The sequence below is a fragment of the Mastacembelus armatus genome, chromosome 15 (genome assembly GCF_900324485.2).
Source record: "Mastacembelus armatus chromosome 15, fMasArm1.2, whole genome shotgun sequence".
Taxonomy (NCBI): Eukaryota; Metazoa; Chordata; class Actinopteri; order Synbranchiformes; family Mastacembelidae; genus Mastacembelus; species Mastacembelus armatus.
This window is the reverse complement of record NC_046647.1, coordinates 16,750,741-16,772,771: the sequence shown is the minus strand read 5'-3', so window position 1 is coordinate 16,772,771 and position 22,031 is coordinate 16,750,741. Positions and strand designations below refer to the sequence as shown.

The 22,031-nt window shown below is 39.7% G+C and overlaps 1 protein-coding gene across 1 annotated transcript in view; it reads right to left on the bottom strand.

The window, feature by feature from the left end:
- zcchc24 (zinc finger, CCHC domain containing 24) overlaps positions 1–19,611 on the bottom strand; it is a 30,624-nt gene extending 11,013 nt beyond the window's left edge. The window contains exons 1-2 of the mRNA XM_026309188.2: positions 19,089–19,611; positions 15,357–15,557 (exon numbers count right to left, since the gene is read on the bottom strand). Coding sequence (XP_026164973.1) covers positions 15,357–15,557; positions 19,089–19,328 — 441 coding nt within the window. The 5' untranslated portion in view covers positions 19,329–19,611. The remainder of the gene's footprint in view (positions 1–15,356; positions 15,558–19,088) is intronic.
- Positions 19,612–22,031: the final 2,420 nt, after the last annotated feature.

Here is a 22,031-nt window from a genome sequence, read left to right as displayed (position 1 = left end):
TCATTGTAGAGGCTGCTACTTTCAAAGCTGTGGACACTGGATTTCATATCGTCTCAACATATTAGAGTACACATCTACCTACTGTTGATTTGGGCTTGGGTTTGTCTGCTTCTATGAGGCAACAAGGGCTTTGGTGAGCAAAACATTAAGGCTTTGGAAAATGGTTGGTAGTAATTGCATGCAACCGCTTTTCTGGTTTGGATTTGGAGAGTAGGTTGTTTTTCGGCATATTCAGCTACACATCGATAATACATCGTGTCTGTTAATGTTTGGAATTTCTTCAGATAAACCTAAACATTTCAAAAGAGAAATGATGACGGATTCTACAGGAAGAGAAAAAGCATGCATCTGGTGCATCATAAACGAAACAAATGTAGTCATTAGTCAATTTGTGTGAGTTTCCTAACATAAACCTTAAACTAATGCTTCATGTTTAAGCCAAGACCCTTCCTGGCAGTAGAGTACACAGACTTGATGTTCTTTATGATAATGTGAGATTCTTGGGCATGATTCGATGTTCCCATCACCACAGTGTAAACCTAAGGTACATGATCACTGAGACCCAGGCAGGTCAAAATGTAAGCTTCCCACTCAGCAGAGAGAAATACACTGGTAAAGGGATAGCCTGAGGTTGTTTGTCAAACCCTACCAGGAGGAGCAGAAACCTCTGACGGGGCAAATAATACTTGCAAAACAATTTCAGTGCACAGTTTGGTTTGGGTTGGGTTGACCACATCAAAGCAATCTGGATGTGAAAGATGAAAAACATGCAAAAAAGTCACATTCTTTCACACATTACATGTTTTTAAAGTGGTCCCAGAAAAATACCAAAAGAAAACATAAAAGCACTCTCTGGCCACCCTGGGCAGTCAGGATGAGTTGTCTATGTTGTCTAAACTGTTAAATCATCATATCTAGTTGACCATCACTGCCAGGGTTCTCTGACATCACAGAAAATACAGAATAAGGGCCGGAGGACCTAGTTGTCAGCCTGTCAGTTAGAACTGAGGGCCAAGTGAGGGCGTGCAGATGGCCACTGCTTCAAGTCTCTTACAAGAATGACACTGTCACCACCTCAGCTGTGTCCCACTGCACACAGAACAAGCATTTTTTTATTGGCTGTTTCCGCTGCTGGACTAAACAGCCCCGAACTCATGCCAGAACCTCAGCCAGGTGCATTATGGGGGCTATTTATCAATCCCACCATGCCCTACTAGCTCTAAATACAGCCACTGTTTTCTCTGCATCTCTCTTAGTTCCCTACCATCTTTCTCACCTCTCTCTCTCTCCCTGGATGCCTTCTTTGCTAGTGCAGCTGTCTCTTTCTAATGCCTGTAAAGAAAAGTGGCTGAGGCTGAAAGTGATGGGAGGAACAGGTGTGCTGGTTAAGTGATAAATTTGCCCTCGTTGAAGCACAATCAACCTCTGTTTATAAAAACAATCCCCCACCTCCCCCCAAAAGGGGGCTGCACAGAAGAGACAGACAATATACTCAGGCTGCCACAGAAAAGCAAGCTAAATTAAACAAGGTAAATTACAGGGTGCAAAATCTCTCCTTGCAGTCAGCATCAGAACAAAGGTTTGGATGGAGAAACATGCATTAAAACAAACATGTTCATTACTTTCAGATGCAATTAATCCAAGTATATTTTGTGACTAATAATTACCCTTGATGACCCAAAACGTCATTGTGCATTGGATGTGTCATGCCAGTAAATGAGGACAACGTCTGTGAGACTGTTTACCACGTGTAAATAGATAATTTATAATGACTTTTCTCAAACTTTCTCAGCCTTTGGAAACAATTGTAGTTATTACAAGACAAAACCATGTTTTTCAAGTATCCCAGATAGAGCTGCCTTAATCCTGGCTTGTTGGCGCAGGCCCCAAACTGCTGGGCTGCTCCCCAGCGTTCCGTAGCGCTCCGATCACTAGCTAGCATCTGGAAACCATCAGTGTAAACAAAGCAGTGGACGAGCTCAAGCACCGCTCTGCTTCTCTGCATCCCCCAGGACATCACTCAGAGAGCAACACAAGAACACCAAACCAGACCCAAACCTGTGTGTATTACATTTCCGCATGCATGTGAGCGTGCACGAGTATGTCTGTGCACATATCTGTGTCTGCTCTTGTGTCCTCATCTCAGGATCTGTATTTGATTTGGCTGCAGTTCAGAAAGAGAATAGATTTACAGATAGAGCGGATGGGGTACAGTCCACAATGTTAGCTTTGAGTCTTTTGGAGTTTTTTGTTTGGTTTGCTCATTAACCGTAGCATTTCTGATAAGATTCCTAATTGCTTTAATGTGGTTTCAGTTAGCGTGCTAGCCTTAGCGGCCTGATGAATGCTGAAAGGGGGAGAGGCCTGAATGTGGTTTAAACCTGAGAACTGTGAAACATCAAAAAAGATCAAAGCATCAATCATGCCTGATCTTTCCCCGAGACACAACAACGACATATTTCCTGAAGCTTTCATGATAGTGTTTCAGTAACAATGTATTTATTAATCATGTGGTTTAGTTCTTTCAGTGCAGCTGAAACCTTCAGTGTGCAGTTCATGGAGCTTTTAAACACTGACGCTCACATTTGAACAAACTCCGTAATACTTGTAAACACACCCCACAGCAGGGCTTTACAGTTGTCTCTCCAATCGTTTCCAGCAGAAAAGGACGCCTGTTATCAGTCTGTAATAACATCAAATTTTCTCGCCACGGACATGGACTCTGCTCTAACTTGTGTCAGTATTAATTTTCTTGAGTCAATAACCAGGCTTACAGTATTCTCACTTTACTGAGCAAAGCGTGCATGTGTGGCCACCGGGCTATATGTTTATCTAAATATCTCGAACTCTCTGACTTAGTGTGTATGTTACACATAATGGTGCAGATCACTCTGGCTCATAACTGCCTCGTATTCCTTCCGTTGCTTCACAGCTCCCCATCCACAACTGCTGAGATAAGCATTCTTATCTTGTACAGTTGTCTCTAAATTTAAATCACAGCATTACACAATCATGCACTGCACATAACTGCAATCATACTCACTCGAGTTACTGCACATACTAACACATGCACCACCAAAGACTCAAATGCATGTATGCATTTACCCTGCAGACAGGCCTGCAATAGGCCTTAAATTTAGATCTTTCTTACACACACACACAGTATAGCACCAAAGTCAGAACTGTCTGTTATACTGTAATGTATGTATGTAATGCATCAGATGTTTTGTTCTATTCATCCAACAGTAAAAAGTCAAAAACCCTAACATTGTTTATTTTCTAACTTCAAAAATACACAGACATCTATAATATGTAAAGGTCTATCTAGTGATAGGACAGACTTACCAACAAAGATACATTGCTTTTCTTCTAATATTAATCAACAAATGGTATGTGAACTGGCTAGACATGACTCCCATCACCAGTCACTCACTCAACTGCACCCATGTGGGTCAGGGTGCTATTCTTAAAAAGGTTTCATATTCTAGAAGCTCTTCATTTTAGCTATTCATATGTGCATTGGCATTTCATCATACTATAAAAAGCAGTTTATTCACAATAGCACATCCCAGTTTCAATTATAATAGAAACATTTCCTAAAGGGATCACAAATACACTTGGACCTCACAGTGCAACAAATATCACCAGTGCAGTCTATATAAGGTGGACAGCATTGCATTTAAAATGACCTGAAGCTAAATATTTTTTAAGTGAGCAGCGACACTGAGGGTTGCACGTTCTACCCTTTATGGGTTTATGGGTTTAACCACTGAGGTCACAAGTCTTAATAAATGGGTATGTTATCTCACCGTTACACAGGGAGAAGGATTTTGAGAGGACAACCGCTCCAACTGTTAGAATAACCACAAGTCCATTTCCAGCCCCATGGAGACGCCAAAATAGTTCATTCTAGGAAGCGGCCTCTGCTTGGCAGAGTTAGTACACTTTGTCTCTCTGTGTGTGTGTGTGCATTTGTATGGCTGACATTGTGAGGACCTGTTGAATTTTGTACCATGGAAGTGAGGACATTTTGGCTGAGCTCCACTTTCTCACATGCCTTCAAAAGGGTTGTTTGAGGTCTAAAGACTTGGTTTTAAGGTTAAGCTTAGAATTAGGTTAGGGTAAGGACAAGGCAATGCATTATGTCAATGAGTGTTCTTACAAAGATAGCTGTACAAATGTGAGTATAAATATATATATATATATATATATATATATGTTTTTTCTGGAAGACTCTGATACTGTATGACTGCACACACACAGCTGTTTTTTACAATGATCTTAAAACAGAACAAGATTTGACATTTTCTTAGACTCTAGTGAAGTCCTGTTTAGTACCAAGCATATCCGTTGTGTTTAGTCTGTTCTTTGACATACTGAAATATCACATAGCGAAAACGTAAATCAAGACAGCTGTAGCAAAGATAAAACATCCCACAGCTATCAGTCATGTAGATAAGTGGAGAGGCTTTGCCAGAAAATATAAAAAAAAGGTATCTGTGCTTTTAAACATCAACGATGCCCACCAATAAACTGCCAAAGTGTATTTGCTGCAACAGTACACTGACTCATAAAATTGTTAGGGATTTAATTCTGTTTGTATTTTTGGCACTTTCAAATAAAATAAAAAGGCAAAGACATTCAGGCAGGACTGCTGCACTTCTTCAGTAATACAAAACAAACACATATGGCAGAAATAAAACACAAGATTGTCAACTTCTCCCAGAGGCTTTGGAATATCCCCGAAGAGTATTTTTTTATCCATTCAACTGGCTTAGGTTTTTTAGCTGAACACTGACATGCATATGTTTTTGTTATTGTTTAGCTTAGTAAAATGATCATAAAATATTTTCTACATATAGGAAACAACGCAGCTTGGCAAAAAGAAAAAAAAATAATATGCTGGTCTGTTGATTTAGATTAAAACAAATCTCAGCTAAGTCATCTTTAATGATGTTATTGCTTACAAATGAAATTTGGTGAGCTGCAGTTTCTGGTTGTTTTGATAAACTGGAGTTTGAGGTCTTGCATTATGTGTTGTTATCAGCTCATTTTAATGTTATAATTAGTACATGTATGTTTGATTTTGTACAGCTAATGAGAGGATATTTATTTTCAACGGCACTGGAACCTTAATACAAAATTTTCACTGGCTTCTCAACAGACCACTATTATTCTAAATCCTCATGATATTCCCTAGTTTTTAAAACATATGTCCTTTACAACTCATGCACCCAGTGTAGATATACCATATATGCACATGTGCATTTGTGTGCAGGTATGTTTCCCCTCAGTATCAAACCAATGTAATTTGTGTCCAAGACAGCTGCAGACTTATATCACCATGCCAGTGCATTCTTTGCCAAACCCCTATTCCCAGATTCCTAGATTTCCACAACTCAGCTTCCTTAATCGGCCATGGCTCCCAGTGTCATGTTCTTGGATGACTGATGGATAACCCTCAGAGCCAAGCATGTGGGTCTTTTTCTTGATACCAATACCAATAACACTACTTTTTTAAAACTGATATTTTTGACAGAATTTTTCTCTTCATGCTTCATTCATAGAAAACACAGGCACAGGCCAACTGGGCCTTGGAATCTGTCCTGGGTAAACCCAGAAGCTCAGTCTGTTGAAAAAAAGTCCAGTTTTATAGAGACGTTGCTTCTTTTTACAGCTATAGGATAAGTTTGCCATACTCCTACACTTACCATATTTACCAGGCGTTAAGGGCTAATGCTAAGTGGGGCCATGGGTGTGAATTTCCCCCCTGCCCTCTCCAAGCCCTGGACTTAGCCATGGTCCCACTAAGCCCAATGAGCTGTGCAGCTGCAAAGCAGCATTGGGTTACCAGGACAGTGAATGACAAGAACAGGTTGGGTGGAAGACTAGGGCATACAGAGGTGCACAAAACATCTCGTCCTCTGCCACAGGAAGTCTATAATGCAGTCATCTGGGTTTGCATGTAATGCCCTGTGTATGTGGTTGGATGTGTTTGTGTGTGTGTCTGCATATTTTTTTAAGTCACTGTGCCGGATATACTGCACACGTGTTGCTAATCTGAGTGTCACTTGGCGTCAATGCTATATTGGACCTATGGCCCTATATGGCTGATAAATGCTCTCGCCATAAAAGCTCTTTCTCTGTGTAACTCCGCAAAAATAAAATATGTTGACAGGTAGCACACAGTGACAATGGTTGTCTGTCTGCTATGGACACCGTGAAAGGGAAAAGCTATCTGATACGACATGTCTCCAGCATCCCTGATAAGCCTTATCTGTTTACAGAGCAGTTTCTATTCACTCTCAGTCCCTCTCTCTTTGGTAACCTGACTGAGTGAGTGTTAGAGCAGAGACAGATGCAGAGCCTTCAGAGCCTTTGCTGCGACTGGAAGGAAGATCAGGGGGTCACCCTGTAAAAACATTCCCATGGTGCACCTCCCCCCAGCCCTCATTATTGCCACAAACTTCCCTGACATACTACAAGGCAGTGCACACAGATAAGAGGAGAGAGACAGAAGGGGTTTCTAAATGAAATGCAGAAAATGCACTGTATTAGCAAAGTTCAAATATAAGACCTACAATATCATCTCATATATGTATATTTAATTATGAAAACATACTATTTTTACACAAATGTCCAGTTAGTTGCTACATATAACATGTATTTATGTAACTTTAAAAAGTTCTTACAGTTTAACATTGTTCGGTGTACTAGCATACTGCAAATGGAACAGTGGGTGGTAGAGTTTATTTATCCTTAATCCTGCGACACAGTATGGTAGATTATGTATCATTTTCTTCATACTTCTCCTTTTTCTTGGCTCAACTTCTTACAGTTTAGAATTTTATTGTTTTTCAGATATACAAGATACATAGTCCAGATCTTATTGTCAAATTAATTCACAAATTCCATATAGTCATCTAATCTTCATCTTTCCCAGAAAAATGTAATAAGGGATCCAAAGTTTTTTCTCATTTAGCTAAAACATGTTTTACATAAGTTGAAATTTTACACATATCTGACATTGTCAGTATTGGTTTAATAGACATAATGAATAAGTCCTCTGTAGGCTTTTTTCACCTCTCCTGCATACTACCTTTTAGTGTTACTTTTGTTGCTGCTGGTTAATTTAAACCTGTGCAGAATAATTTAATCTGAGGGCACCATAAACACAGCATGCAAACTATTTGGGCTGACTTGGGTTCACTTCTACCGGTCAAGCACACCCATGTTCATTTACATATCAACCACAACTGCGTGTTTAGACTACCCAAGAATGACTTCAAGATACTTACACTAAACTGTTGCAACATCAAAACCTCTAAGGCCCCCTATAGTCTGTATGTTGACATGCAGAGAGACTATATCAGACTGCCTGTGTGGTTTGCTGTTTGCTGTTGCTGCTGTTTTTTTTCTCTTAAGAGCCAAGCCTCTATCCAAACATACTTCAGTCTGACGCACTGTAATGCAGTGGTCTAAGCTGGGGAAACAATACAGGCCTGCCTTCCTGACCTCTCTGCCTAGCAGATCCTACAAACATATAATGACTGCCTTAATTACCAGCCTCCATTCCCAGCAATAGGGCTTTCCCCAGTGGTGCCCATTCAGAACCATAGTCTCTCCCCTAAGATGACCATTCAAGCACAACACAAAGCCAGCAGTGTCAGGCCCCGATCTCTTGACACCAAATCCTATGTGCCAACACTTTAGGTTCACAGTGTCTCTAGTCCATCCTGTCTGTCAGTCTCTCATATCATGGAGGAATCTCTGTTGCTCAACTGTGAATTGAAGAATCGTTGCTTGTACAAAAAGCAATTAGTTCAACCACATACCGACCAACCAGTACAGATAACCGCAGAATTTAGATGCCGGCCTGATGTGGATGTATGAGTGTGGAGTTTTGGTGTGTGGGACTGTGAGCCATTTCATCTGCTGTGCTCCTATTTTTTAATTAATAAAATTAAATAAAATCGTAATTTGGTCTGTAAAGCAGCAGAAAACAGTGAAAAATGCCTGTCACAATGTCAAAAGATACACATTGTCTAACCAACAGTTCAAGATCCAAAGATTAAAACATACCCAATTTATTATGTTGTAAAACTATGAAATGTGGCATTTGAGAATGTGTACCCATCAGAAATTTGCCATTTTTGCTTCAAAAATGACAATCCATTTTCAAACTAATTGGCAATTACTTTCTGTTCATTAACTAATTGGTTGCTAATCATTTTTCCTCAAGTACTTACATCAGTCAAAACATATTACAAATTACTTTATTATCTTAATGAACGCATTGTCTAAAAAGCATCAAATTTAGATGTGTTATGTGGAATACTACATGAGAGAGATCATTAGCATTTAGTATGACTAATAAATCCCTCGTTGCGCTAATGGGGCATTGTACTGTAGTGAAAATCTGACCTTTGACCCTCTCTCTCCTCTCAGTGAAAGGCAAATCATCCTGTTCTGGGTCCCAAGACCTCAGGGTATGTCTCCTAACCCCCATGAAGCTGTAATTGTGTTAAGAGCACAAGCCAAAGTGTTACTACTGTCCAAGTAGCTTGTGTTGTTGCCATTATTCATTGTAAGACCCAGATCCATTTTCCAATAACGAACAGTTTTCAAAAGACAGATAAAATATTACACTTCTGATGAGGTTTATGCTGAGATACAGGAAAACATACAGAAAATAAAAGCATAAGAGCATTATGAGAGGAGATTCTAAAATGAGCACTGACCTGGTTTCTCTCATGCCACAATGACAAGGTTACATAAAGCAATGTGATGAGCAACTGCCCCAAGCACAGTATTGTTCCCTGCATTATACACTGCTGACTCAGCGGCATGGCAGGGAAAAGATTCAAAACATTATATAAGGAACTTTCCAGATGAAGCTAATAGAAGATCATCATCTAGTATAAGTTCACTAAGTTCACCCAGTCTGAGTGTCAAAGATGTTAGATTATTAAATAAGACTATTTGGACCTTTAGTTGTGTCTTTGGTGTTTTATCTCTCCTGATGATGAGTTTGGAGCCTGCCATTGTTGTTATTATCCGAAAGCAGCTGTGAGTTTACCTGCCAATGGTAAATGTAACAGTGTGCTGCCTCCCAGAGATGGGGTTACAAGTGTCACGGTTATCAAAACAGGAAGCTGTCCGATTGTTGTCTCAGCAAAAACTGAGAGGAAGAATGGGATTTCTGTGCAGAACACAAACCAGCTGGCAGGAAGCCGCACTTTTATCATTCTTTTAACTTTGATTTCCTTTCAGGGGAAGTGCCCTCGCTCCCCTTTCTCTTGCTTGCTGTCTCTCGGCTCTTTTGCCCTTCTCAGGCTTTTGAACTATACCCTCTCTGTTTCTGACACAGACAAACTCAGTAGTGCTCCATGCCATCACAGTGACACATCCAAACAGCCTGGCTGCCACAGTAAATAACTGCAGCCATGTCAGAAATGGCCCAGGGCATAGAGATCATGGTGGTAAAATGTGAAGCATTCTCTCATGACAAATGTGTGAAATGACAAAAAGTGTCCTTGGTGTCGAAAGATTATTTATTGACAGGGCTAACAAACTGGACGATGCATAAAGAGGGAAGGAATAAGATGACAGAAAACAGCTCATAGAGGTAGATGTAAATATAAATACAGGATTTTACTATATGTGGATGTGTTTCAGTGAAGGCAGGAGTTGGTTAAATGGGGATTATAAAAGCTAAATTACAGATGCAGGATCTCCGCCCAGGAACATTAGCCTCCAGGGGACAGCTAAAGTCACCAGCTATGTTAAGCCCACACAGTCTGTTGAACGATTGACTAATCAGCAATGGACTAACTATAAAAAGGCTATCAGGCTATTTCTGACTATTTAAAAGCATGTTTCCAATACAAGGGTTGACAAATGCTTTGCAGACCTGTTATTAAACTGGACTTTCAGATTTTTTTGACTGGAAATTTTGAATTTTATAGGAAGCTTCAGGCTATGTTATAAACCTGATTCTCTGCAAAGAAAGGAAAAGAAGTGCTGGTTTAAATTATAAAAAACAAGAGGAACACTCTATCGTCCAGATGTGCATTTGGTTCTCTACCAGGCTGTTTCTTAGCATATTTGCTAACCTGCAAATATTCACATGGCACTAATATTAGATAAATCAGAGTTAAACACAGCAGGAAATGGGGTGTGCCCACACAGGACAAACAAACTTGTTTTCCGACAGTGAAGCACACAGATTGCACTGTGCAGTGATGTAACAGTGGTAAATCATAAACTTGCAATGTGTATTTGACATATAACCCCCCCCCCCCCCCACAGTTCTACTTCCATCCTCTAGTACCGAAACAAACTGAAACATTAAAAGAAAGTGGTTGCACAATTATCCACCACATGACTGCCAACCAGTTCGGAAAAGGATTACTGCTCTGTCAGAGGCAAACAGTGGAAGATTTGAAACCAAATATGTTTCGTAAAAACAACAAGTACTGATGTTTGCTATGGTAGGCAAAGTGGGCTGGCAAATCACACGTTACACAAAGTGTGATGTGCCTCTGGTGTGAAGTGGCCCTCGCTTCACAGCTCGCCTCGGGTCTCTGTGTTGACACAATTATGGGAGATTATGGTGACCATTTGTCACAAAGGCCAGACTGCTGCTGAAATCACCAGCACATGAGGTGTGAGGTCTGTCACAGTAATTGGCATACAGTTACAGATGTTAAACCTGACATTCTTTTGAGTTTCTCTTCATTCACTCAGCAGAGTACATTAAATGATTCAGTTACTTATACTCATTTGACGCCACATTTTGCTCCGTGTGTACTCACTGTAAACATCGTGCTATCTGCCATGATTCCAACTATTCAAACTAGAGGAGAATTTTAAAGATGATGCTATATACACACATTTCACAGACAACAGAACTATTTGAACAAAAGGCGCATTATCCTGGTGTGATAAAGAAGGCTCTGTACGTGGATCAATGGGCGCCATGTGTTTCTGATCATCACACTAACTGTGATGCTCTCTGAGCTGCTCTTCTTTTCTATCAGCCCTCCCTGTTCTCTTTTACAGATAAAAATCTACAGACCATTCCATGTATAAGTGTAACCACTGACTTAATATATAATACATTTAATATGTCTCACGAAGGGCCAAAAAAGGACAAATCTGTAAGTTATCACTGGCTTTGTCAGTATCTATCTATGCAATCTAAGTAATGAAAAATATACAGATGCAACAACCTCATATATACATTTTTTTTTCATTGCTATGTCCTTAATGTTCTTTGGGAAATGATATCACTCTTATATAATCTGAATATGAGGTTACAGGCAGGATCTGGTTAGATTAGCTTAGCACAAAGACCGAAAATAAGAGGGAGCAGCTAGCTTTGTCACATAAAGCTCACTGTTTAGCACTATTAAATATGTTAATTTGTAAAAGTAAATCAGGTTGGCTGGTGGAAGCTTTATATTTAATGGAGAGATACAAGGGTAATACAAAAGGGCCAGAAATCAAATAATATATATTTGTATCAAAACAGTTACTGTACACAATAAGCTCCCAATGAGCACATCCTTTAACCAGTTTTGGTTATTTCGTGTGAGAGATGTCTGCATTTGTTTTTGTGTTTCTCACAGAAGTTTGCAACAGTTGAATCTAAATCTGTAACTCATCCATATTGATGACAGATATAGTTTTTCTTTCAGATACTTTTAAGATGTGAAACCATGTTTTGGGCTTCAGCAAAAATTGTGGCAAAGGAGTAAAGGCAGTAGGAATAACAAATGCTATGTTGATTATTTTTAGCTTTTAAACTTTTATAGAGAAAAGTATTCTTCCCGTTTTAAAATTTCTCAGAAGAATAAAAAAAACATGCTGAGGAAACTATAATTCTGAAGGACTGAACCAGGGGAATGCATTAAGACCAGGAATAGGCCATAGTAACTCATGAGTGTACTGTAGTTCACACATAAAACACACACACACACACACACACACACTAGCACACAAAACAGCAGCAGCCACCCCCACGTACCCACAAACCTGCATTCCAACAAAGACATTTTCCATGAGTTAATCTTTCTACATGGAGACCCAGAGAGAAGATCTCATTCAATACATCATTTTGATCACTCAAATCAAGGTAAAGCCAGCTGTTGAGAGGATTAGTCTATTGAACAGAACTAAGTCATGAGTGCAAGTGGAAGACATCTTGGAAAGAGGCCAAAGTGTGGCAGTGAGGGGCATTCTGCTCATAACTGGAGGAGCGACCTCATTTTCCGAATAAAAGCCAGTTTACATAACACCTCTGTCCCCATGACAAGGAGCACTGGGCAGCTGCTGGCAGGCCTGTGGCTTTCACTCAACTTTTCTGAAAAATAATTCTCAGAGCGTAGCCACAAGCCTCCTCTGTGTGCTTCCAGCATTAACGTCAGAATTCAAAAGTCTTAAATTAAATCTTAAACACTTTGGTAACCTCAAATATTTAACTGCCTAACTCGCAGCCTCACATAACAAACAATGGACAGAGAAAACATCAGCTAGGGGACAGATCCACAACCATTCAAATCTTTGACTATGTCTTTCACCTACAGGAAATAAACTTGTGTTGATATAATGAGGTTTAAAACCTCACCAATTCTTCTAAGAATGATCTTTTTTAAGACAAATCTTAAAACTTTGGATACAAAGTTCTGGTGTACATTGTATTAGGGGTGAACAAAGACAAGTAAAAAGGCAAAGCAGGTGTACAGCAGCCTGCTCTACTATTTAAAAAATATGTGTTATGCTGTGGTTTCATTTTTGTAAACAAATCCCATGGGAAGAAAAAAACAAAAATGCACTAATCTGACTTTCTGACCTGTTTGCCTATCTGTTGACAACAAATCGAACATCAGCAGACTCATCCTTTTGATTAAAATATATGCAAATGTAAACAGTTAAGTAGTAATACATACACCCTTAGTATGAGTGTCCTTGCCTAAACTCAGTGTTAAAGGCCACAGCAGAAAACAACACAGTAAAACATCTTGACATGAAGCAGAAGAGGAAGACTATACATGTCATCAGAATGTGTTTCTCCATGTTGGGCCAAGATGACAAACTTAGCAGTGCTCTATGAAGCAGGAGCCTCTTTTTTTCCATTATTGGCAAAGCACCTCAGGACAGGACAAACTATTAGTTGGGACAGATGCATTTCAGTGCAGTGATACCAGAAACTCCATGACAACTGACCACTGCCTCTTCTGAGCAATGATAATGTAGGACAATATTTTTGAAGATATTGTTTGGAAAATGAACATATCTAATAGGTCACCTGAACACCTTGCAATCAAAAACTAAAATTAAAAACCTTCTACTCCCAGAACCATGTCACATCTGTCATTTAGGTCTGTTTTTTTTTTAGCTGCTTTACTAAAGCTGTATTATCCTTGGCTAGGCATGCAACAACAGGTGACGGGGCAATAGTGTAAGTGATGTAGCACAAATGAAAGGTAAATTTATGGACAAAAAAAGCCCTGGAGAAACTACATAACTGAGATGGAGTTGAACTGTGCAGGTGTGGAGTTGTTCTAAAACTTTTCTGCTTTGTGAGTTACTGTTGGCAGTTCAATGAACAGATGAAATAGAAACCAGAAGACAGCTGAGTGTGATTTTGAGGTCCACCCCCTGAAGGCTTACATCTAAAGCAAGATTGAGTTGAGAGCTTCTACTTCCCTGTTTTGTTTAATAAAGCAACATTTTAGCATTTCATTTTAAAATGGTACAGTCAAGATGTACCCAAAACCCACCACACTTAAAATACATAAAACAAATAGTTTTGCAATGGTGGTCACATGGAAATGATAAGAAACAGATATTAACTAAATATACACCAGCTCTAATGTTAAGTAACAGTATCAGCTGATCAATGCTCACATTAACAGTAAAAAGAAAGGCAAAGATTACATATAGCATGACATACTCTGGCCCAAAATTCCTATTGGAGTTGTCCACATATGATCTAATTCCCACCCATTTGAGACTGGAGCTGTCCAGGAGATTTTTCATCAGTACACAGGTCTTTTATAGATCTCCCGAGACAAGTCATCATATGTCATAAAGCAAGTAAAAGCATTTTAATTTCACATCTGCTCCTCATTACCAGTCCATGCAAAAGAAACTGAGGTTGGGCGATTGCACCTCACACAGGGAAAGGGAGCAGGGAAAAGCAACAGAGACGCAATGAGAGAAGGGAGATTAGTAGACACCATGAGTCAAACAAAAAAAACAACGTTCTGTAAAAATTCCACAGGTCTGAGTGAAATTGCAATTGTGTTCCTATTCTGAAATCAGCTCGCTTCCAGGCCGTGGTTCCAGCCACAGAGTTTGCATTTACAAGCTGCTATTTACCATCCTAATGACAGCTCCACTGCAGCATTTCAAGTTCCATTTCTTTTTCAACTCACAACATAAGCAAGTAAGTTGTTTAGTAATTGTACACCTGCAGTGGCTTACAGAATCAAGTCAAGCTACCACCCAGAGCCCTATTCTTAAAAAAGACATTTCTGCCCAGACCTCATTAAAAGTAAATTGGCAGAAATGATTTCTTCTGGTGCTTTCCAAGATTAGTTGAGACTTCCAACGATGACAACAGCTGGGCCCCAGTTAGTCACACATTAGTGTGCATGCTAGACCTCAACGTGGATTTACGACAGCGCCTCACAAAAAATGTGCATCATAACAGACAGAATCAGTGAGAAACTGGAAAACAGTGAAATGCTGCTGTAAATTTGAGGATTCACAGACCATCTTAACCTACATGTCACTAAAAATGCCTGTTAGAGGGTTTGTAAATGTTTTTTTTTTAATTCCTGAAAAAAATTCTAATGCAGCTAACATGAGGAGCGAATGTAAGACAGACAGTTTCACCTTTGACTCTTGAACTGCCCAACAAGTATAATTACTGTGTTCATAACGGATGGTTTCACATAGTGTAACTCTGTGGCTGTTAAGCTGAACACAAGCACACTTATACACACACACGCACACACACACACACACACACACACACACACACACATGACCACAGAAGACAGAGGCCAGCCTGTTTAACAAGTAGGTCACACCAGAGCCAAAGAGAGAGAGAGAGAGAAGTGTTGACTGGAGCAAGCAAAAAATCTTAAAGTGCTAAGGCTTTTATGAACAAAAAAGACACTAAAGAGATCTTGAGTCATACTGTTATTAAAATGCATAGTATAAGCTTAGTAAATACACAGTCTAGTCTAGTTAGTCTATCCACCAAAATTGATTTGTATAAGGTTACTGTTTGTGTCATCTGAAAACTAGATTATGTAATATATGGGTGCCATGAGCCTTACCTGAGGGCAGTCTTTGATGTAATGGCCCTTGTTGAAGCACAGGTGGCACAGGTAGTTGGGTGGGGGTCTTTTGTTGGGTTTTCTTGGCTCTGAAGAAAGGGAAAGGTCTGAAAAATGGTCCGTCAGGGAGTTGAGTCCATCCACGATGTTGGTCAGGGAGCCATAGGGGGACACATTCTTATACACGTTGTTGTTTAAGGCCTATAAAATATATAAAATAGCATCAGGCAAGGGTAAATTTTCATACAATTATTTAGATTCTTGTCCTAAAATCTGTCAGGTATCATTTATTGTACTTAAGATAAATGTTAACAGACCATATTCAGGGTCATACTACAGGCCCACGTACGGGATGGTATCACAAAAAGTATTGCATTTCTGGTTTTGGAGTCCTAAAATGCTGTGATTAATCACCAATTTCCTTTACATGCTCTGTGCTCAATTTTCTGTGGCACAAACGAGTAGCGAAAACAACAAAAAAAGATAATTTCTCTCATTATATTCAGAACATCTGGCAAGAGGCCCAGCTACATTCATGAGCTGGAAAAGTACTGAGCATATCCACAGAGAAAGACAGGACTTTACAGAGGATGACTGATTGTAAACAACATGGGAGGCATGTCCCCTCGCCAGCTTGTGGAACATCAGCAATGTCACCATGCACTGTAGGCTGTAAACTAGCCATGGCCAATGTTTGTAGCCTGCTTGGAGCCACAGAACGCAGTGGTGCATGCCATAGGGCCTAGTGAATTCATAGACGATGCCATCTGAATATTAATAATAGCGAAAGCATTGCCTGGAGTTCCTTATTTCCCTTCTTACTCATGTCTTCCTGTTTGAATACAATCCAGAAATGACAGGCAAGAATTGACCTGTGGGTGAAATGCTACTGATTTCAAACTGGTATAATTAGTCTGTGTGGATTAGTTTCTAAACAAACAGCCTTGCTAGTTATCTGCCTTGTCATTTAATAATTAACTAAGAATCAGCTTTATTAGCCAAGTATCTTGGACACATAAGGAATCTGACTCCAGTACAGAGGCTCTCAATGTGCTTGATAGTCAAGACGACTTACAATAAGAAAAACGAGAAAGAGAAAAAACAAGCTGTAATATAAAAACAACTAAAAACAAATGTTTGAGATAACACTCTTAAGTAAGAACATCAGTGCACGGGCATGATGAAATCCACTGACTTTTTCTCGTCACTGACGGTCGTGCCTCTTTTTAGGACACAGATGATGTTACTGTTGATGTTTAATGTTGCACAGCACAAAACCTTAGACTTGGCAAACTCACAAGCTCTAAAAGTCAAATCTTTATCTGCAGGCTGTGAGATTGTCTTGCTAACCAGCTCCAGCTTTGAGACTCATGTTCATTTATTACATATAGTCATCGTAAATCAAGCATCACGGCTCTGTAGTTTCTCAAGTTTTCCATCTGCCATGTGTTTTAGCTCTGCGTATTACTGTGTTATGTATTATCACTCCTTGCGGAACTGTACATGTTTGTGTATTTGCTGAACTTAAGTCACACTGCAGATTGTTAAATTGTTTTAACAAATATAAAACAGGAAACTTTACGCAGTTTATGTTCCTCACAATTATTTTTTTCAGTTTGGCAATAAACTTTCTACTGTCAGCCCAAAGAAAACAGATTTCACACACAGCTGCTAATGGTGGGATGAGACTGTTGGGTTATTTTGTGAGTGGGTGAGTAGGTGAGTGAGTCACTCACTCACTCACTCAGCAGCTGGTTGCGTGTTTATGTGCATGATGGTATGCATTGACCAACACAATGAGGACTAAACTGCTATCATTACCAGTCACATGTGTCCAAGTGAGGTGGCAGCAGATTTGTGAATGTTTTCACACGTCCAGGAATGAGGTGTCACACTGCAGGGAGCACTCACACACTGACATGTTGAAACCAGGACTGTGGAAACTTTAAACATAATGGATCTGGGCTACAATAAATTCCATAGGAAATTACTGTATGGTTATATTAATATGAATGGTTCTAAATGTTCACATGTCCAATTACAGTATTTGTCTTCATAGCCTAGATCTAGTTATTGAAGGAAGAAGAAAAAGCATTTAAACAAAGGTGTCAGCAGATGAGACTGTGCTAATTCTACATGTGCCACAATATGAGTTCCCAAACACCAACAAATGCATTCATGTTACCACTATTTCACGGTAAGCAGACTGTTGTGTGATACTTCACTGCAAAAACAACCACATTTTGCATTACTCATCCCATCACTGAATCCCTGCAGTGGTTTATTTTACTTGGCTTAGCCAGTATAGTAAGTTGCAAAATACCCCCCACCCCCCTCCCCCAAAAACATTTCCAGACTGTATGTGTGTTCCCTCAGTTTGAAACACTTATACTCATGCGAATCGAGCAGCATTATACAATTGCGTGTAATGTATAATGTGCACACCCAGTTTACAGAGGACTGTTTCATGTTAAATGACTTCAAAAGGCCTCTATGGTTACCAGCACAATAATGGACACAATAATGTAGGTGGTGACTACACCATCCATCTACCACTAGTGTTTCCTAGAGTTTCCAATACATAGTGTCATAGTAACATAGATCTAAGAAACTCAAGTGCAGCGTAATCAACACACTGTATATTCTATACACTACCACTGGGCCCCCAGTATGTGATTATTTTTTTGTGTGCCGTACGTATGTGTCTATGTGGGTGAAGCTGAGGAGTGTGGTGGTGGGATCTCTTTTGCACAGTACGGTCTGCAGTATCAGGTTTGTGCCCTGCACACATTATCAGCATGTTTGTCCCTAAAATTACACTCAGCTACAAAAATAGACAATATGTAAACAAGGATTGATTTTGTTTGCACAACCTGGTCTATTTGAAGAGGTCAGACACTTCAGAGGTCTGCTCTCTCCTCCAGACAGACGCGTGTAGAAGAATCTGTGCCCATCAGTCCCCCTCTACCTCTCTGACCACAGGCATAGTATGATTAAAACACATTTTAGCTCAGCAGTTTAACTTTTTATTTGAGCCATAACTCATTGCTATAATGGAAATATACTTATTTATCCTGAATTACCAAATGACATCAGAGAGTAGTAGTAGAGGGTATTGAATTGTCTATACTTATTTAACCATTTAACTAAATAATAAGAGTCTAACTTGCTTAATTAACCTTTAATAAGTTTATCAAAATTAAATTTCAAAATTTTCCCAAACAATCTGATAGTGTTCCTGCAGTTTGAATATAAATGAGGTATTTAGTAGAGAGTTAATACTGACACTGTAACAATACATTCCTGTGGAATCATAATATTTCTACAGTAATTTATTTGGGCACTGGCCTATATCCATCTTGTGTTATATAAAGTACCATAATACTAGTACATAATACTTAGCCTATTAGCTGAATGTATTGTTTATAAATAGTATTTTTCAACACTATTCAAAATTGCAGTACCCTCAATACTGACTTAATGCGACTATTTGAAGTTAATATCCATATTAGACATATCATGGCTGGTAGGCAAATCCTACCAGAATAGCCCATGTTGCACATGCTAAAACATCTGCTGCACAAACGTGCAACAGTCAACAGATCAACTCTGTTTGATTGTGTGTGTGTGTGTGTGTGTGTGTGTGTGTGTGTGTGTGTGTGTGGTGAACTCAAACACCATAAACTCAACATAATCCCACAGACAGTATGTGTACGGCATGCTATCTTTCACCTCATTCCGCTGCAGCTGAAAGAAGTTGTTGAGATAGTTGGAGTTCAGGGAAGAGCTCAAGTCCGCCGCTGCGGGAGTCTTGCTGAAACTGAGATCCGGGTGGGAAGAGTTGGGCTCGGGTCTGAATGCGTCAAATGCGCTGGTCTGGTGGGGGTCTTGTAAGGAGAGATAGACCCAGTTGAGAAGTTGAGCAGGCTGGTACACGGAGGCACTCGTGTCTATGGCAGACAATAAGCTCATCTTTCAATTCAAGTGGCTAAACTGGATTTTCCACCGCTGATTCTTGGACTGTTCTCAACTCTTTTTGCCGTCTTGCTTTTCGTTCCCGTACCCCGGCAGATGGCAAGACCTCCTTTTTTTTCTTCCCGTAAAGGGCCCTGTCCTCCTCACGACCGGGAGCCTCGTCCCAAATCGACGTTACTCAAAAGTCATTGCGCGAACTTTCAGTATGAAAAGTTTTCCCCTGCTCCCCATGGTCCGCTATCTGCCTTTATTGCAACGGGGCAGAGAGCGGCTCTTTGAATATGTAATGAAGGTGGCTCTGCGTCACTGGGTGCGCAGACCAATCATATTCACTGATGAGCCAAACGGTTCAACCCCAGGGCTCAGCCTTAGCACAAGGTTATGCCACATCTGTTATTAAATTAAACCAGTTTATCAGAATGGATATGAGCCATATAATGATATTCACTGCTTCCTCCCACTTGCTGCCTGTAGCACTTCTGGATATACATATACATTTTTTTATTAATACATTAATACATTTTTGTCTGTACTTGTGTATGTGTGTGCATGTGTTTCTCTCTATGTGTATGCATGTCTTTCTGTGCATGTGTGTACACGTGTTTCTCTCTATGTGTATGCATGTCTTTCTGTGCATGTGTGTACACGTGTTTCTCTCTATGTGTATGCATGTCTTTCTATATGGTTGTGTGGCGAGACTTTAGTTGTGAGGACATTTCTGCTTTTGACCAGTCCTCACAACTAGAAAGGGCTGTTTGAGGCCTCAGTCTTAACTTTAGTGTTAAGGTTATAATTAGGTTAAGGTTCGGGTGAGGGATGGGGTTAGGCATTTAGCTATGATTGTTAAAATTAGGCTAAAGGGCTAGGGAATGCATTAGGTCAGTAAGTGTATTCACAGCTGTAGAAAGCCCAACACGTGTGTGTGTGGATGGGGGTTGGGTGTGGGGTGTTACAGATGTTTTGTTTATTTAGGGACAGAGGTGATCTTACACTGACTAATCTGTCCCTGTGACCTGTGTTAATGTAATATAGGCCTACCTGACCATTTATTTAATAGTGTGTCACTCACAACCCTACAATGCTACAATATAGTTAATAATATATTCAGCTGTCTGATAAATATTTCTTCATATATGCAGCCAAAAAGGCTGGATCCCTGGTGAATAAGCACCATTAGAAAATAAATACATATATAAATAAAGCATCAAGTCCAAATGTAACTAACTACATTATATATATATATATATATATATATATATATATTATAAGTACTGTAAACGTAAGTACAATACTGAGATACGAAATATCTGTACTTTACTTGAGTAAATCCAACAAGCAGAACTACTACATTTCAGAGGAAAATATTGTACATGGGTTTTTTTTGTTTGTTTTTTGTGAAGTCCTTGACATGATTGTATTGTGATTTGGCACTATACAAATAAATTGAACTGAATTGAATTGAAATTGTAGACATTTACTCCACTGCATTTATTTTATAAGTTTTAAGATAAGATAAGATAAGAAAACCTTTATTTGTCCCACAATGGGGAAATTGCATTGTTGCAACAGCAAAGTACAAGTACACAACAGAGTGCCAGAAGTAGCAAGGATATAAGTTAAATAAGAAACTAAAAATATTAAAAAAAAAATACTAAGTGGAATAAAACTATAAAGCTACAAAAACTATAAGTGTGTACAATATGTGCCTATGGGTATGTACAACATATGGACATCGATGGATAAATAAATAAATACCAGGTAAGTGACTACAGTATATTGAACTGATGTGATTTACCTTATACTACAGTATTGTGCATGATTACAGCAGATGGATGACAAGTGTACAGTGTTAGTAGTGTTCATTGTGGAGTCTGACAGCAGCAGGAAGGAAAGACCTGCGGAATCTCTCCTTCACAGAGCGAGGGTGAATCAGTCTGTCGCTGAAGCTGCTCTCCAGGGCACACAGGGCATCCTGCAGGGGGGTGAGACTCATGGTCCAGCATAGATGTTAGTTTAGCCATGACCCTTCTGTCCCCCACCTCTCTCACTGAGTCCAGAAGACAGCCCAGGACAGAGCTGGACTTCTTGATGACCTTGTCGAACTTCTTCCTCTCCCTCTCCATGATGCTGCTGCTCCAGCAGACCACACCGTACAGGATGGCTGATGCCACCACAGAGTCATAGAAGGTCCTCAGGAGTGCCCCCTTCACCCCAAAAGACCGCAGTCTCTTCAGGAGGTAGCCCTTCTGGCCCTTCCTGTACAATGTATCTGTGTTATGAGTCCAGGCCAGTTTGTTGTTCAGGTGAACACCCAGGTACTTATAAGAGTCCATTCTCTCAATGTCCATTCCCTGGATGTTCCCTGGATGTTCACTGACAAGGGGAGAGTAGACCGACATCTGCGGATTATAACTTATAAAACTTTACTAGGTTCCAGCAGATCCCCATGACCCTGGTTAAGGAATAAGCGGATATAGATAATGGATGGATGGATGGATAAAACTTTACTGACACTCAGTTGGAAATTAACAAGCTACCCAGCAGAATGTACAGTAACTCAATTTCTATGCATATATGTTAGTTAACATTAGCTCCACCTTTACCTGCTGCAACAATAGAGATGATCCATTAATATAAAGTACCTTAATGTGAGATGTGCAATTATGTCTGTTTACTTTTGGTACTTCAAGTATATTTTGG